The 18,441-nt window shown below is 33.6% G+C and overlaps 1 protein-coding gene across 1 annotated transcript; it reads right to left on the reverse strand.

Moving 5' to 3' along the window:
* Window positions 1-4,519: 4,519 nt before the first annotated feature.
* LOC112008723 (2-dehydro-3-deoxyphosphooctonate aldolase) lies at window positions 4,520-17,289 on the reverse strand. Its single transcript, XM_024041055.2, is given in 16 exon segments — window positions 4,520-5,004; window positions 5,221-5,298; window positions 10,379-10,426; window positions 10,544-10,591; window positions 10,937-11,035; window positions 11,623-11,667; window positions 13,078-13,136; window positions 13,493-13,540; window positions 13,543-13,576; window positions 13,688-13,762; window positions 13,877-13,936; window positions 14,322-14,387; window positions 15,423-15,519; window positions 16,386-16,483; window positions 16,614-16,674; window positions 16,775-17,289. Coding segments are annotated over 14 exon segments (870 nt in total). The 5' UTR covers window positions 16,650-16,674; window positions 16,775-17,289; the 3' UTR covers window positions 4,520-5,004; window positions 5,221-5,241.
* Between the last annotated feature and the right edge of the window lie 1,152 nt (window positions 17,290-18,441).

Below are 18,441 nucleotides of genomic sequence, written 5' to 3' on the forward strand. Positions count from 1 at the left end.
ATTAGGGTTTGTAGAAAAAAAATTTTAAAAAAAATAAAAATTAGGCAAAAAAGAAAATCTATGTATGATTGTTATCAATATATATATATAGATATATATAACAAAATTTTCCTTCAAATCGATTTACTTTAAAAATCTAATAAATCACTCACATTGAACTAGCAACACGTTAGCAAAAATGCATTTTACTACAGAGCTCATCCAAAATTACTTTGTTTAGGCAACATATCTTCTCGGTTGATTCTCAAACCAAAAAAAAAAAAAAAACTCATATATACACACCAATAAATCACCAAATAATTGTTTTCTATACCTTTATGAGGATTCCAGACGTCTAGAGAATTCATCTTGACCTTAAACCTGCCAACATTCTATTAGATGTAGAAATGAATCCTAAATTGCAAATTTTGGAATGATAAGTAAGGGTGTGCAGCCATTCCACCAATCTACCAAAATTGACCCACTCTAGCCCAACCTACCAGGTTGGGTCGGCTTTTAGGGGTTGGTGGGTTAGGTTCGATTGCCAAATTTTATTTTACAGTAGGTTAGGTTGGGTGCGGGTCAACAGATTTACAAATCCGCCTAACCGAACCCGACTCACATAGATTTGATATATATTTAAAATATATATTATGTGATTTTATTATTTAATCTTTTGGTTTGATGAACTACCAACATATTTATAAGATTATAAATCAACTTTTTATTTGTGTTGGTTTGATGCACTAAGCAAATAGTTTTTACTAGTTTGGTACTATGCTCAGGTTTGATTAGTAAATCTGTTGCTATTTGTGTTAGTAATCTTATAAATTTATTGTTTTTATGCTTATATCTTTTTTTTATTTTTTTATAAATGTCCAACCAATGGGCCAACCCGATTTACTTGGGTTGAGTTAGGTTGGACCCTTGGGATAGGTTGGGTGGGGCCCGACCATAGTGGGTTGGATTGAAAAACACCCTTAATTTGACCCAACCTAACCCATGCACATCCCTCTTTGCAAGAATGGTGGTATTAGATGAAACTAAAGGCAACACAAACAGAATTGTAGGGTCTTAGTAAGTAGCAACATGCTAGAACTAATGTGTAGAATTGTGCATGTCTTTTAAAGTTAAATAACACCAAAAATGTCATAAAAAATTGGGAAATTAAAAATTTTTGAAATTAAGATTACCATTAAAATTAAGACTTGATTTATTATTGATGAGATGTAGTGGATATGTGGCTTCATAGTATGGAATGTTTGGACAATTTTCAATGAAATAAGATGTCTTTAGTTTTGGTATGTTAATTTTGAAGATTGTGAGCAGTAAAAAAAAAATACTTGCTTTTGTAATGGAAGGAATATGGAGTACATTCTAAACTATGTGAGTAAGAATATAAAAGGGTATATTTCCTTCTTTCTTTCTTTTTTTTCTTTTTTTTTTCTTCATTTTTTTTAAAGAAAAGAAGAAAATAAATAATTATGAGAATGTAATTTTTCTTCTTTAACATGACATGTTCACATTGATATATTTCTACAAGCATGGAAAAATTGGCGTGAGGGAACAATTTCAAATCTCATAGATCCCACATTGAACAGTAATGCAAAATCTGAAATAATGAGATGTATCCACATGGACTTGTTATATGTTCAAGAAAATGTAGCTGGCCAAGTATGGCTTTCGTTGTTCTCATGACAAATAGCAATTCTATTGCTCTCACTGTACCTACACAACTTGCAATTTTCATGGGGAGCAATGTTTTATCAGCCACATCATTGCAACAAGATATTGGTTCCAACATAACTGTCGATAAGGTTTTAATTACTGCAGTTTCCAAACCACCAACCTAACAAAACTGACCCAATCCAATCCAACTTGACACCTTGGAATGGTTTTTGTGGGTTGGGTTGGAATTTTATTTTGAGTGACATATTGAATTGGTTTCAAGTTTATAGGTTTTTAACCCATCTAATCCAACTTGACCCCTATATATATGAGAGAGAGAGAGAGAGAGAGTTTATTTTATTGCCTTTATTTTAATTTTTTGAGTTTGATTTATTTTGTATTTTAAAAATTAGTTCTAATAAATTTGAAAATTTTCAATACAATTAATGAGAGTCCATTTTTTTACAAGCAGGGGCAGCACCAAGTGTAGTTTAGGATGGTCATGTAGTTAAGGGTGGTCACATGATCACCCTGACTTGAATTTTCTATTCTTTTAATATACCTTTAAAAAACTGAATTTTAAATTAATACGGGTCATTGACCACCCTAGGAAAAAAAACTTGACCACCCTAAAAAAAACTTGAACACCTAAATAACAATTTGAGCCTATTAAAAATTAAATTCAACTTCTCCAAAATTTTGGTCTGTTGAATGTTGAACCAAAAAATAGTGAGAAATGCAATGTTCATAATATTTTCGCAATAAATCCTAAATAGCAGGTTGTTACTAGTGAATAAAAAAATAATTTCAATGGTATGTTCAAATTAGAACTAGTAAAAACTTATCACTTATGCTTTGTTATGTAAATGTTGCAAAAATGTTATGAATGTAGCACTTTTGAAAATTGCCCAAACAAACAAATTAGCCTAAAAGTCCAAATCAAACATTTAATTTGATTTTTTAAATTGTGTTTTCAAAGAGCATATTTTAAAATCGTTTTTTATTTTTTTATTAAAAAAATGCACACTTTTCAAATAGTTAGTCAGTTAGTACTTGCTTTAGTCTTTAGCCGAATTTGTTGGATTTATATGATACATTTTTTAAAAAGGTAATGCATTTTGTATATATTGTTATTTATTTAGGCAATATGTTGGTAATTGAAAATGAGATCAGTAGTTTAATGATCACTTAATTGTGTATATTGAAAAAGATGTACCTGATAACATTTGTAGTGAACTATCATATCACATAATGATTTCAAAATATGAAAACTTGTGAAGGTAATTTTAAAAATTTATATATTTGTGCTTTTTTTTTTTTTTTTTTTGTGATGTTAGTATATTCAAATTTTATTTTTATTAAATTTTTTAATGATTATTTTAAAAAAAATTCCTAAAGCTGCCACTATTTAGCATTAAACATGTAAGCACCATCTTAAAAAAAAATAATAAAAAATAAAAAAATAAAAAAATTGTAAGAACGACCCATTGAAGCACGTGGGTTGGGTGGAGTTGGTTTCTACAAATGATGGGTAGAGTTGAGTTCAGAATTTCCACTTTGACAAGTTTAGGTTGGGTTGAAAAAAAAAAAAAAAAAAAAACTTTTCAACCCGATCCATGTGCGCCCTAATTCCTAGATAATGTTTTACCCGTAAGGATTAATCTCGTTGTCTAGAAATTTCACCAGAATACTTGAATCCTTTCCAAATGCAAACAAGTTTGCTTTATCTATTACTTATTTATGCATATGATCTAGAATCGCAATTTTGCCAATCCATATAATATATAATAATACATGATTGATCAGATCATGACTAATAAAAGAGACCAAGTCAGTTTTCCTCTACACATTTCTTCGAATTTGTTGAATGTTCCCACCATTAGAATTTGTAATTGAAACTCTGTAGGTACAGGGAAAGAGGTCTATGCCTCGTTTTGTATCAGTGTATCACCATGAAAGAAACAATTTACCCTCACCATTGTACCTTGTCGTGATTGCGCCTTGAAGCGCTTTTGCCAAGGCAAATTTATGTTGGACTCTGGCCTAAGCTTGATGGTGGGCATGGATAGATATCTTATTGGGGTTAGAGATTGCAAGTTTGCATTGAAACGCTTGTATTAGATTAGGAGAACGAAGCTAAGACTCTTGTAATAGGACCTTCATATTTTTTTGACATGTCCAAGGTTTAAAATTTAAATCCCTCTCTCAGCACAAAAAAATTAATTAATTAATTAATTAAATCCCTCATTTTTTAACTATTGATATATATATATATATATATATATATATTTAAATGATAGTTTAGTAAACTTGTATGTGACATAGTTTTGTCATTTAACTTTCTAATAGTCACATGCAAAGCATGTGATTGCTAAACTTAACATCTAGATGGATTATGATTTGCAAATTGTTAGGGTTGTTCAATTTATGTGATTATTATAGGTTTTTATAAGTGCAAAGTGTTTGTAAGTACCCAATAATTTTGGGTAGATATAAGCAATTAAACAACCCCAAATTCTGTTTTGAATTTTTTTTTTTAAGGAAAAAAAAAAAAAACCAATTTTCTTGTGTTTTAAAAGTGGGAAATGCGTTTGATTAGTTGAAAAGAAAAGAAAAATTCCAAGAATAAAAACAGAAATTTTGTTTGGTAACTATTTTTGAGAAAGTTCAATTTGTTGTTGTTGTTGAAGTATTCACAACATTTTGTCTAGTCACTCCTATTGTTAATCTTATCTAATACATCTAGAGCAATTTTAAACTCAATGTTTTAAAAATAGCATTCACAACCTAGAGGAATTTAAAATTCAAATGCTTTGTATATAGCAATCAACTGTATAGCATGAAACTTATAAATGAAAATTGCAATCTACCGTAAGAAAAATTGGCATTTAAATATTATAAGAGACAATCAATGTCTAAAGTTTATAACAAGGCATCAATGATGCCTATAATTTAAAGTACATATTGTAGATAATTGTGAGCATAATCAAAATCATGTTTTTTCTAGCACAATTGAAGATAAACCAATTACACCACTAATACAATCTAAAATCAAGTTTTTTCTAGTATAATCAAATTTTGTATTTCATATCAAGAAGATTTTTCTCAGAAGGGACGACAAGCATAATTTAATTACTTCTCATATTGACTTTGGTAGTAAAAACCAAAACCAAAAGCAACAACAACCAAGCTTTAGTCCCAAAATTTTGGGGTCAGTTATGGATTCTCAACATACTAGTTAGGGTCGGCCACATATATAGAGATGATTTCTCACAAGAAGCGGCCAAGAAACTCCATACTCCATATTTTCTAGTTCATGCTTGTTCTGGATCTAAATTCCAAATCTTGAAGAGAGATCTGACAAATTGGAATGACTAAATCAAATTCAAATTACAACAGAATAGTTTTTATGAAGGTCTGTAAAGTATAAACACTTCTGTTTTGTAGTATCTTAAAGGTAAAGACATTATCCCAAACAAAGACATTTTCAGTCAATTACAGAAACCAAGAAACCTTAAAAAAAAAGAAGAAAAATGAAAAAAGAAAAAAAATGAAAAAGACCTGCTTGCTTACCCTTGAGAGAAGCCAATCTTCCTAATCACGGAATGGTGTGAGATCAATGTTCAAATGTTGCTTCCCCTTGCTTACTCTCTATGAGATATCAACATAGAACATCCAAGTCAATATAGAGTTTTGGCCTTTCAATCTAGTAAATAATTTTAATACACAATAAGTCAACCAAATTCTTGTTAATTTCATTTGGGATGTGAAGAATTCAATAAGATTGTATAAATCATCAATGTTACAAGAGACATCGGTTCGATCCTTTTCAATATTTGAGCTTGTACACTTCCTTGGTGCAATACAATGAAAAGCATTTAAATTTTCTATAAAAATTTTCATGTTGAAGACAGAAAATCAAACAAAAGTTTACCTCCATTTTGAAGATCACTGGAAACATTCAAGTCACAAAACAAAACGCAGACAGCCACCAACTCACACACACACAAATAACAAACATAAATGGAGACTATGCTTATGTAGCAACAATGTTGAGACAATTGAAGACCAACAAAACAAAATAATGAGGCCATTAATTTATAAGCTGGACCATGTATGGAAGTTATAAAAGAAAATTTTAAAATAACAAATAAGATTAATTTGACTCTTCTGGAAGTGATTGCTGGGCCACCAACTATCTGATGCTCAAGTGAAGAGTCCAGCAGAGAGAAGAAAGCATATATGGATTAATAAAGAACCATGGAAGATTCAATCACAACTTGTACAAATTGAGAACCTTAGGTATCAACCAACACAACACAACAATAATTGAAATTTTCAGTTGAAAGCTATATACATTTCCCCCTTTCCTTTCCAAGGCTAACTTTGTCTCAAGGTAGTCAAAGGCAAAAGGCGACCTTAAGGAGCCAAGGCCTGATGCTGATATCGAGTGAGGTGTGAGGCGACAAAAAGGCGCTAGCCTGATTAAAGTGCCTGATTAAAGTGAGGCACCTAACTCTAAATATAGTTATTATACATATAGAACTTAAAACATATGAACCTCATGTATTGAAATATTATAATCAAAGTATTTTTGAAATAGACAAAAGACAAAAGGAATTTCTTTGATTTCAAAACAGGCTTAACATGGTTTAGGCTCTATTAGTTATTCTAACAATAGGTTTTTACAACAAGCTTCTATGTATTAATTAATCTAATAATAGGTTTTACAACAAGTTTCTGCAAATTAATTAATCCTACAAGAGGTTTTGAAACAAGATTAAATAAATAATCTAATTACAGGTTTTACAACAAGCTTCCATGTATTAATTAATCTAGCAATAGGTTTTACAACAAGTTTCTGCAAATTAATTAATCCTACAATCGGTCTTGGAACAAGATTAAATAAATAATCTAATTATAGGTTTTACAACAAGCTTCTATATATAATAATAATAAATTTTTTTATAAAACATTTCAGGTTCTCGCCTTAGTGCCTTTCTCATGGCTTAAGGCAGTAGCCTTGCTCGCCTAGGCTCTAAAGGCAAGCACCCTCGCCTTTGAGCCTTAGAGACAACTTAGTTTAGAGCCTTTTTGCAGGTATGGAACTGTCCGGGGAGCAGGGCCAGCTTGTATTCTTTGGTGCATTTGGAGAGAAAGAAATCAACGGATATTTGAGGGGAAGGACATGTCTATACCGAATCTCAAGTTTCGTTTCTTGAAAACTCTCTTTGAATGGGCGACACACTCTTCAACCATCTCAATCTTTTCTCTGATGAAGTTTTTAGACTCTTTGCACTTGTATTGCTAGTGGTTTGGATCAGCTTTCGATGTCTAGGATAGATAGGGCTTTGGTTTCTCATGATTGGGAGGATCACTATCCGGATGTGATCTAGCGGGTTTTACCTCGTCCTATTTGAGACCACTTCTCCATATTAGTAGAGGCAGGAAGGATATTGAGGGGGAAAAGTCCTTTTAGGTTTGAGAACATGTGGTTAAAGACGGGTGGATTCACAGATAGGGTTCATTCTTGGTGGAATCGATATTCCTTCTCAGGTACCCCTAGTTTTATGCTTGCCAAGAAGCTAAAGGCTTTGAAAGAAGATATTATTCAGTGGAACCGTAGTGAGTTTGGAAATGTAGGTCGTCAAAAGAAAGAATTGTTGGAGGCTTTGAAATTATTGGATGTTAAGGAAGGGGAGTATGGCCTTTCTGAAGTGCAGATGGGTGAGAGGGTTGTGGTGAGATCTCATATACAAAACCTTCTCTCTTTGGAAGAAATCTCGTGGAGACAGAAATCGAGGATGCTATACATTAAGGAAAGAGACAACAATACCAAATTCTTCCACAAGGTGGCTAATTCTCGGAGAAAGTATAATTATATTAGTATGCTGGAGGTGGATGGGGTTATGTATGAGGAGGAATCAGAGATGGCTGACCAAGTTGTACAGTTTTATAAAAACTTGTACAATGAGACAGAGGAGTGGAGGCCTTTTGTGGAAGGTTTGAAGTTTGATCAGATAGAGGGTATAAAGAGGGATTGGCTTGAATGGAGGTTTGAAAAGGAGGAGATTCTTCGAGTTGTCAAAAAGTTGGAAGGGGATGAAGCTCCAGGTCCAGATGGTTTCACAATGGCCTTCTATCACCATTGTTAGGGAGTTGTGGAAAGAGAAGGGTTAGTTGTATTTGAAGAGTTTTATCAACACAGTAAGGTGGATCCGTACATGTATATCTACAATCCAATTCTCTGTCTTGTTGAATGGGTCTCCAGCTGACTTTTTTGGGAGTTTGAGGGGGTTGAGACAAGGGAACCCGCTATCTCCTATGTTGTTCCTGGTTATGATGGAGGTCTTTAGTAAGGTGATGAAAAGAGTTGAAGGGGCTGGTTTACTTCGAGGTTTTAAGGCTGATGGCAGATGGGGTGGAGGGGTATGTGTCTCACATCTATTGTTTGCGGATGATACGATTCTATTTTGCGATGCAAATGAGGAGCAAATTCTACATGTTCGGATGCTTCTTCTTTGTTTCCAGGTAGTGACAGGTTTAAAGGTTAATACTTTGAGGAGCAAGATGGTTCTCATTGGGGAGATTCCTAATGTCCATGTCTTGGCAGAGATTTTGGGTTGCCGGATTGGTTCTTTGCCTATGACTTATCTTGGTATGCCATTGGGGGCGTCCTGCAAGTCCCCCACTATTTGGAATCCTATCTTGGAGAAAATTGAGCGAAAGCTAGCTAGGTGAAAGAAGACATATTTGTCAAAAGATGGAAGATTGACGTTGCTGAAGAGTACATTATCTAATCTTCCTACTTACTTTTTATCTCTTTTTACTATCCCTACACATGTGGCCGATAAAATTGAGAGGTTGCAAAGGGATTTCTTGTGGGGGGATTCCAAAACACATTTGGGGGGATGGGACAAGGTGTGTGCACTTCTAGAAAATGGTGGGTTAGGAGTAAGGAAATTAACTACTCTTAATAAAGCCTTATGAGAGAAATGGCTATGGCGGTTCAGAGTTGAGGAAACAAGGCTTTGGAGAAGGGTTGTAGCTCTAAAATATGGGGAAGAATGGGGGGGATGGACCTCCAAGCTAGATAGAGGGGTACATGGGTGTGGTTTATGGAAAAGTATCCGAATGGGTTGGTAGGTTTTTAGCAAAAATATTCGGTTTGAGGGAGGGGTGGGGGATAGTGTGAAGTTTTGGACAGATCAATGGTGTGGGGAGTCTCCACTTCAATTAACCTTTCCGGGTGTGTATGGGATTACTTCCAACAAAGAGGCATCAGTGACTTCTTCTCTTGAATGGTTGGGGACAGAGGAACGAAGAAGCTGGGATGTTCGTTTCATTCGGAGACCAAATGATTGGAAAATGGGTGGTGTGGATGAATTTCTCCATACTTTGAATTCTAATTTACCTCATACTGAGAATGGAGATTGTATGCAATGGAAGTTGACGAAGAATGGAGATTTTGACATACGATCGTTTTATAATAAGTTAAGAAACCCCTTGCCCATTATCTTTCCTTGGAAAGGTGTTTGGAAAGTTAAGGCTCCTCAGCGAGTTTCTTTCTTTGTATGGACCGCTATATGGGATAAGATCCTTGCAGGTGACAATTTGAGGGGTAGAGGGATGGATTTTGTTGATTGGTGCATTATGTGTCGTTGTAATAGGGAGACGATAGATCATTTGCTACTTCATTGTGGTAAAGCTTACCGGTTGTGGAGTTTGGTTTTTAGATCTTTTGGGATTTTATGGGTCTTGCCAAGATCGGTTGCGGATACTCTCTTTGGTTGGTAGAATTGGCCTGAAAAGCATTCATCTAGCATTTGGAATTTAGCTCCGTTGTGCTTAATGTGTTGTCTATGGAGGGAACGAAATTGGAGGACGTTTGAGGACATGGAAAGTTCTGACAACCAGCTATTGGCTTCTTTTAGTGGCTCACTTTTTGACTGGTCTAGGGTTTGGGGACTCACCACTAGTGATTCTCTCCCTATGCTCCTTAGCTCTCGCCTTTGTAATTAGTAGCTTTTCTTTTTTTCTTTTTTCTTTCTTCTCTTCTTTCTCTGTAATTTTTCTCTGCCTTATGTTTTTTTTCTACATAAGGTAGTGTTCTTGAATATACATCCTTATTACTTATCAAAAAAAATAAAAATCTTTTAGCTTTCTTTTCTTTCTATTTTTCAAATCTTTGTATACTTCATGTATACACTATTCATTTTTAATAAATTACAATTACTTATCAAAAAAAAAAAAAATTTAGAGCCTTAGAGATGCCTTAGTGGCACCTCATCTTGAGAGCAAATGAGAGCAAATGGTAGTCAAATGAGAGCACGGCTCGCATTTGACTGCCATGCTTTGTTTTGCATTCAATTTACTGTCCTGTACCAGCCAACATTAGTTCATATTGAAGTAAATATCAGAAAGGGAATAGGTTGAGAGGAATGGCTGCAGATAAAGAAAAGAAATAAGAAGGAAGAAAGAAAAAAGGAGCTGAGTGTACAATTTATTGCACTATCAGGCTAAAATGACAAAAAAAAAAAAAAAAAAAAAAAAGACAATAAATACTTGTAGTTCAACAACCACATGCCAGTATTTTGATAATGGGATCTACTTCACATGAATCAGACACGTCTGCCATGTCCATGGTATTGCTCAAGAGATGTTTACTTCTATGACACAAGAATTAACAGATATGTGACCTCTCATATCAAGAAAGGGGAAACAAACTTACAGCAATTGCCACAAGCTCCTCCAGCAGTTCTTCCAAATTGCGCAGAGGCTATAGTTATAAATGAGCAGAAATGTTAAAATTTCTCTATTACAAAGTAGCCTTAATAGGAATCAAACTCTGAGAAAATTGCCCATGTATCTGGGAAAGCAAGATATAAAAACTCACCCATTGGGTGGGACCATCAACAGGTGCATTCAAAGGATCATCGTGCACCTATGCACCCAAAAGAAGCTTTTAGAAACACACCATACACACATACGATCTAAGGAAAGATAATACCATAAAGGTTTTAAATATATACAGACCTTGGAGCTCACGACATTATCGGATTACAATATTAAAAGCTAAAACGGATAAGATTCCCATTTGTACACTTGTAACTAATAATAAAACCACCGAAAATTTTACAGATGACAGGTCCTATGTTCCATTGTACCTATGTAACTTATATTTATACTCCTCATCTACTTAATTTTCAGTAACCCCAAGCATGGTATAAGTATATTATTCCTAAAAAAGGCTTATACAAAAATGTTTGGATCCTGCAGATTACTGTACCTCCATGAAAATTCCATCAACTCCAACAGCAACTGCTGTCCTTGCAATGCATGGGATTAATTCGCGAAGACCCCCACTAGCAACACCTCCACCATCCAACTGAATGAAAAGGCAGAAGTTAAGCTCTTCACTAAGGTTAAAGGAATGATAAATTAAAATCTGCATGCTACAACAATTTGATAGTATTAAAACAAGTGGAAATCTCATGAAAGTAGACCAGGATAGAAACATGGCAACAAAAACCATTAAGGACAAGCACTCCAACTCAAGATTCTTTACAACAGGATACTCATTATCCAATACCACCTAATATATACTGCTAACAAATAATCGTTTTCATTTCAAAGGCAGGATGATATGAAGAGGAATGAATTTGACAAAGAAAAGACCCTAGAAACAAAGAGTGGAAGTGCAATAAACAAGATCAAGATAAAGATAAGCATAATGAACTGGTTCTTATTTTGTTATGTTGACAGTTGGAAGAAAACAAATTATGGATATATGGGGGATTACTGTTTGTAGCTGGTATTACAGATAATTTTCATTGTTATCCTTTTGGTGCTCGTGAAGTAGCACTCCAAATAATGAAAATTTTATTTTCCCAAAACTATTTCATTTGTTTTTTACACCAACAAAAACTGTAGAAAACTTTCCAGATTTGAAACAAAATTTTAAGACTATTGAACCTTTCTCCCAGCAGGCTGTTGTAACGCATGTGTGACATCAGCTACCTGCAGTGAAACATGTGAATCAGAAAATAGTATGTAGATGAAGGCAGCATTAGCCTATATCACCTTGAGTATTGAGATTAAAAAGGATTAAGAAGTTACTAAGCATGTGATTGAAGCTTAATCAGAGGGAAAAAATGAAGAAGAAAAAAAAAAAGTTCTTTAAAAAATGTAGAGGTGGCAGTTAGAGGTCACTTTAAACCATTGCTTAAATGTCAACTTGTTAAATGCCTACCCTTGTGTCAAACCAAATTTTGTTTCTCTTGTCACAAAACATGTGCACTCACACATTCTATATTATCCACAGATTGACCTGTTTTGCCATAATTACCTCCATATTCAGCTCATTTAGTCTGAATGCTACATGAAGAACATAAGCCAGATGAAGGAACAGGAAGACCTAGGATGAACAAGTTCAACATAATTTATTCTGCCTTTTCATAGGGACTGGACTTCAGAATTGATTGATTTCGTTTAAAAGAGTTATTAAACAGATACTGGGTTGAATTAAGGTGTAGCTTTCAGTGTGTTTGGGTTAAAAGATTACCAGGAATGACTTAAATATCACAAAAAGAATAAATTTGTGCACATGTTGATTAAAACACCTTTGGTTGTTGAAAAATACCAAATTATATCCAAGAACAATGTAATGAATTGGTCTACTTGCGTGTGCTTTTGTGCTTGTTATCATGGGCCATACAAACCTTGAAGACCTCAAAAGACCATGATAATGAGGTCGGAATCTAATGCTGTCAGACCTTGTAATTTCTACTTAACACTTCATCTAATTAATAATAACAAGCAATTATATAAATAAAAATAGCTCGCTTACTTAGTTCTTGCATTAAAAATCTAATCAGAGATAAACATCAGATTTGGAGAAAAAGTGTTTAAAAGTTGAAAAAAGAAGAGCCCTTTCCTCGAAGCTTTTGAAGCCTAAAAGAAGAATATATTCAAGTTTTGGAGACCTATCTCATGTGCTTTTGGAAATATAGAATGTGGCATTTTACAATCTTTAAGAGCATATGCTAGTCAAAGATAGCACCCAGTGGTATTTTTCACAGTATGATTTCATGGTTTTCTTTGTTTATTGAGTTCCAAAAGGATTGCTTACCAATTTTTGTATTCATGAATGGACCAGCACATTTCATGAAATACCTAATTTTTTCTTTTCCTTTATGTTTTAAGCCTTTTGTTGTTTAGGGTTGTGCACTACTTAAGAATGCCACAACAGATTATTGCAACTTTGGGGGATGCTCTTGGTCCATAACATTTCCTGCTTTAATGAACTTATTCCCAAAAGAAAGTCACAATAAATATTATCCTTTATTTAAAAAAAGAAGAATAGATGATTACTTAAATACATAACATCACAATAAGAGAAGCCTAAAGTAAAATGAACAGTTGACTTACAACAGGAGAATTGGCTTCTCTCATCCATTCGAAATTGCGTGGATCAACAATCAAATCATCTAAATGCCAAAGCCCAAATACAGTGTCAATCGAAATAGAAAATATCAGCAATGCAACCATGTTTGTTATCCCCATATACTCAAATCAATGACTAAATAATGCAAAACTGGAGTCAATTCATGAAAATTTAAGGCAAGAAAGGGGGAAGGGGACTTGTACAAAATGAGATTTTGCTTTTGAATTGAGCATCATAGGTAGTGGGACTAGCACAAAGGCATTACCAAATTCCAAAATGGATATGTAGATGGCATTGTGGCTCAGCTATATCTTATACTAACTGAAAGGGGGCTTGTAAAGTTAAAGTCAAACAGAGATTATCAAAGAGAAAGACAAAAAATTGTGTTTTATAACTTACTATAGCCAAACATAGTGCCTCTCTCACAAACCATCACATTTGGATTTCAGCCAATCTAATTTTCTCTGCAGAATTTACCATGACCTGCAAATGTGAACATTTATTACTTAGCAGAATTCCCATAACAATACATATCTAGCCTTCAGCTAAAATATGTCAACAGAGATTCTGACTTATTGGAAAAATATCACTCACAGAAGGAGCACAGAACTGGCCTTTCTTGATATTGACAATTTTCCCCGTCTTGGCTGCCGCAACTAGAAGATCTGTCTGTCATTGTAAGAGGTCACAAATGAACTAAAATGAGTGGCATGCCATATCATACAAGCTTAAGTCATCAAAATTCCTCATCATGGTTCCAAATGAGAAAAATATTGACTTAACCTGACGACATAAAAATGCTGGAATCTGAATAATATCTGCCACTCTTCCAACTGCTTCACACTGGCAAAATAAGAGAAAAACAAATGTTGGAAATGATTCATCATATGTTGAACGCCAATTCCAGACTTTCTTACCTTTTATATTAGTAGCAGCATTTATATATCAAAAACATTACAGATAACAAAACAAGAAGTACTGAAAATTAAAAAAGAACATTAAGCACATGAATCGGGACAAATTGTGATTTAATATCTCATGTTATAAGAGTGTGTGCAAAGGCAACAGGGCACCAGGCCACCAGCCACATGACAAGATCCATCTAGGAACAGGTAAACCAAGAACAGAAATGCCACAACAAAGAGTATTTCTTGATATATATATATACACACAAACACTTAAAAACAAGCACATTTACTTATCTTTTGAAAGATTAAACAGAAATTACCTGGATTGTTTCGTGCACATCAGTCACTATAGGGATGTCATACGCCAATTTAACCTTCTCAAGTATCTGCAATCAAAAAGGACATGTGGAGTATGACTGGAAATTTTATTGGTCTAGACAAATAATTGTGCTTTGTGCATATGCATCAGTAAACATTGCACATAGTCTATTAATGAGAGAGAACACTAAATAACTTCTTTTTATATAATTTTATTGACAAAAGGGAAAGCTTATGCGCATAGGATGTTTACACAAACTAACCTAAAGAATTACATGAACAGGAATCAACTTCGCATAAGGTATACAGATACATGTAAAAACAATTTACCATGATGCCAACAAATGCTCATCTGAGCTGAAATTGAAATCTTACCAAATAATACTATTACATCTAGATTATTCCAAACTTTTTTATGAATTTTATACATACATATAATTATATGTATATCCATGTATATTTGAATATATCAAGTTACAACAACTGTGACCTTAAAGTATATGTTCAGTATCTTAATTGGATATCAATAATATCCGAACTATTTGAACATTAATGTGAAACTGCAAAACCTATAGCTGGCAACGCTGCATGTCTAAAATGATATAATTTTAATCCCATGCAAAATTTTATGACTTTGATGACTCTAATGTGATCTAAAGTTTTAAGTTACTGCAACATTCATGGGTAACATGGACCCACAAAAAAAAAAAAAAAGGCATCCATGGATGACATGGTATAGGCTGCCACTTATAGTTTTCATTGCTATATGTAGATATAATTATTTTCTGGACATCTTTTTTTTTTTTTTTTTTGTCAACCCTAATTCAATACTATGAGAAATTTTGAACATTTACTTAAGGTCAAGCAAAATATCTTCCAACAACAGAACAAGCCTTTGCAAACTATATAAACATTATGGTACTTGATTAATGTTTATCTCTGGTTTGATTTAGACTTTAGTCTGTTCAAAGACACTTATTTTAACATTTACAAAGCAAAAAATAAAGTTTGAACTTTACACCGAAAACTTTAGACATCTAGCATCACCAAGATTCAAAATCTCAATTAGACAATGGATTAGACAAATTAACATGGGCTAGCACCTTTAAGCCTTCAACCATTCCAGGACCCCGAAATGATTTTGAAGATGTTCTGTTAGCTTTGTCAAAGCTTGACTTGAAAACCAATGGCAACCCAACTCTACAAGATTAGAAACAACAATCACTAACATGGGAAAAATCAACAATAGAACATTTCTAAATGCAAGAGCTGAAGAATTGAAATCCTATTTCCCTTTTCTTCGGATGAACAAAATACAGGGGTCCATGATTCAGTCCTCTAGCTACAATAATCATAATGATGGAGCCGATATAAAGCAAAACCCATCTTCTTCAACCTCTTTTTTTTTCAATTCAAATGAAGAAATATAATTCTTAACCACATTTTGAACAAGAATATAAATAAATCCATATTCTTCAACCTCTTTATTATTTTCATATAAACAAAACAACCAACTTTCTTTCTTTCTTTCTTTTTTGTTCTTAATGCAAAATTTTGTAACCTCAATAAGAACTTCCAAATAAAAACCAATGTATAGCTGAGAGCTCTATCTCAAACAGAACCTCCTTTCCTTGTACGAACAAGTTGGATGGTAAGGTCTGAGGTTCAAGGCCCATCGGGTGCATGAGTAACTTACCAATAAAAATATCTCACCCCTCACCTATAATCACCACCACTGCTTCATTGCTTGAGTCCAACCCTTTGAAATAGAATCACACCTTCCCAATTCAATTTCCCCTTTTCATCTACTCTACACCATCCATTAAATTTAGCGGAACCTTGAATTCCGCTAAATTCAGCAAAGAATAAGCATTTAACCAAATCACACTCATCATCTGATTGTACAGCCACAAACCCATTTGAGGTTATTGCCAGTACTGTATTTAATGCCATAAAAGCCATTGAAAAAACCCAATCCCAATTCAGCATTGGCTGCCTCAGGTCATGTTTGATGCAAAAATTACAAAAGTATTACATAGATCCTAAGAGAGAGAGAGAGAACATACTTTGCTGCAATAGTCTTAATGTGCTTAGCCATTCGAAAAACATGCTCCTCGGATTCAATCACATTGGGACCAGCTAACAAGAAAAACGGGTCTGCTGCCTGTTGAGATAATAACACATTCACAAACACACATTAGATCATATATTCATCCAAATCCCAAATGCATAATAGTCCATGAATGACACAAATAGTTAAAGAAAGAAGAAAACTTTTTTCAACAAATTCAAACCTTGAGCTGGTTAAAGAGCTGTGCTGATGATTCCATCTGGACCCAGATGACAATTTCAAATCTGCATGCAAGAATTTGGTTTCAAACTACATATTTTTGACACCCAACAAATAGAAAGAGGAAATGAATTAAGAAAAACCAAAAACAAAATTCCTACATACATTTTCTCAGCAACCAAACGAAAGATCTGACTGGAAAAATGAGTTGAGTGACCGAGTGGAAGTGTTTTGTATTGTGAATGCTGTAAATGCTTCAGAGGACCGACACAAAAAGTGAAAAGATGATAAATCTTTGGGAAAATTCCATTATTATAGCCGAGGTTTCGGCTAATACCAACTAGATCCAAAAAATATCAAAATTGACAATTTGGTCCCTAACACAGTTTGCCCTGTTACTCATTTTCTCCAAATTTCTGTGACCTCTTTTCTCAGGTCTCTGCTCTCTCTCTCTAAACCGAACCACTCTGACTCTCAATTGACTCACTCTTTAACTGTTTGGTGGTGGTGGTTCCGATATGGGGTGGGTTTGCTGTGGTGGTTGGCTGGGTTATGGCATGGACGAGTGAGGATAGAAGCACAGAGGGAAGACAGCAATGGAGAGGGAAGAGAGAGTGTCACACAGAAGAGAGCAACGAAGAGGGAAAAGAAGAGTCACAAAGAGGAGACAAACTAACGGTGTTAGTGGCCAAGTTCTCCCTTTTAGAGGATTAAATTGATAAGTTTTGTAATATTTTGAACTTAGTTAATATTTACCCAAATTTCAGTATATATTAATAGAATTTATTTATTTATTATTTTTTTTTTGAGAAAAATGATAAATCTTTTATTAGTATATAGAAAGATGATAAATTCAAAAGCTCAAACTGCCGACCTATTTTAAAAAATGTTATGTCAATAATATTTAACAGTAATTTTTTAATAAATTTTAAGTAGTACGTTGTTAATAGTTATTATTGTTAGTGGTTGTTACTGAATAAAAAAATAATTTCAATAATGATTTGTTGTAAAATTATTCTAGATGTAATAGATGACTTTATTGGAAAATTCAAGAGATGTCTAGTGTCAACTAGTCCAGGTATAAAACTTTTGAAAAAAATAAAATAAAATTAGTACCCATATTTACGGTTAGTTTCAATTTGATTCTTTTTTTTTTTTTCACAATTATTTGGTCCTTGTAGTTAGGGATGTGTTTAGGATAGGTTTAGAGGGTTTTTTCAACCCAACTTGATCTTATTGGGTTAAGTAACTGAAATTTTCAACTCATCCCAACACATTGCAAATGTAATAATCGATGCAACCAAACCCACATAAGTTGGGTTGGGATGAGTTGGTGAGTTGTGCATATATATGTTTTATATCTTTGTAGAACAATTGGGTTTTCATAAATTATTTATACACTATTTTTAATTAAATTATTACAATTATGTGATGTGCTTAAATTATATTACAATTTTCTAAATTCATCAAGCTAATTCTCAAAATGTAAAACAAATCAAACTATAAAATTATAATAAGGATAATAAAATAAACTTAAATATATGTTGGGTCGGTGTTTAAATGGGTTTAAAAATATATCGAACCAAACCCTATTTGACCTAAGGCTTAAAACAAAACTCAAACCCAACTTAACCCATGAAAACCAATCAAAGGCATTGGGTTGGATGAGATTGGGTCGGTTTCGTTGAATTTGTGGGTTTGATGCATACTCCTAACTGTTATTTTAGTAAAGTAAAATGATAATGTGCTGATTAATCATAGGATGCTCCTTTGGTATACACATGACTAATAAAATAATAAAGAAACTAATCCACTTCAGTAAGGCAAATAAG

This window comes from Quercus suber, unplaced genomic scaffold, assembly GCF_002906115.3.
Source record: "Quercus suber isolate HL8 unplaced genomic scaffold, Cork oak 2.0 scaffold_96, whole genome shotgun sequence".
NCBI lineage: Eukaryota > Viridiplantae > Streptophyta > Magnoliopsida > Fagales > Fagaceae > Quercus > Quercus suber.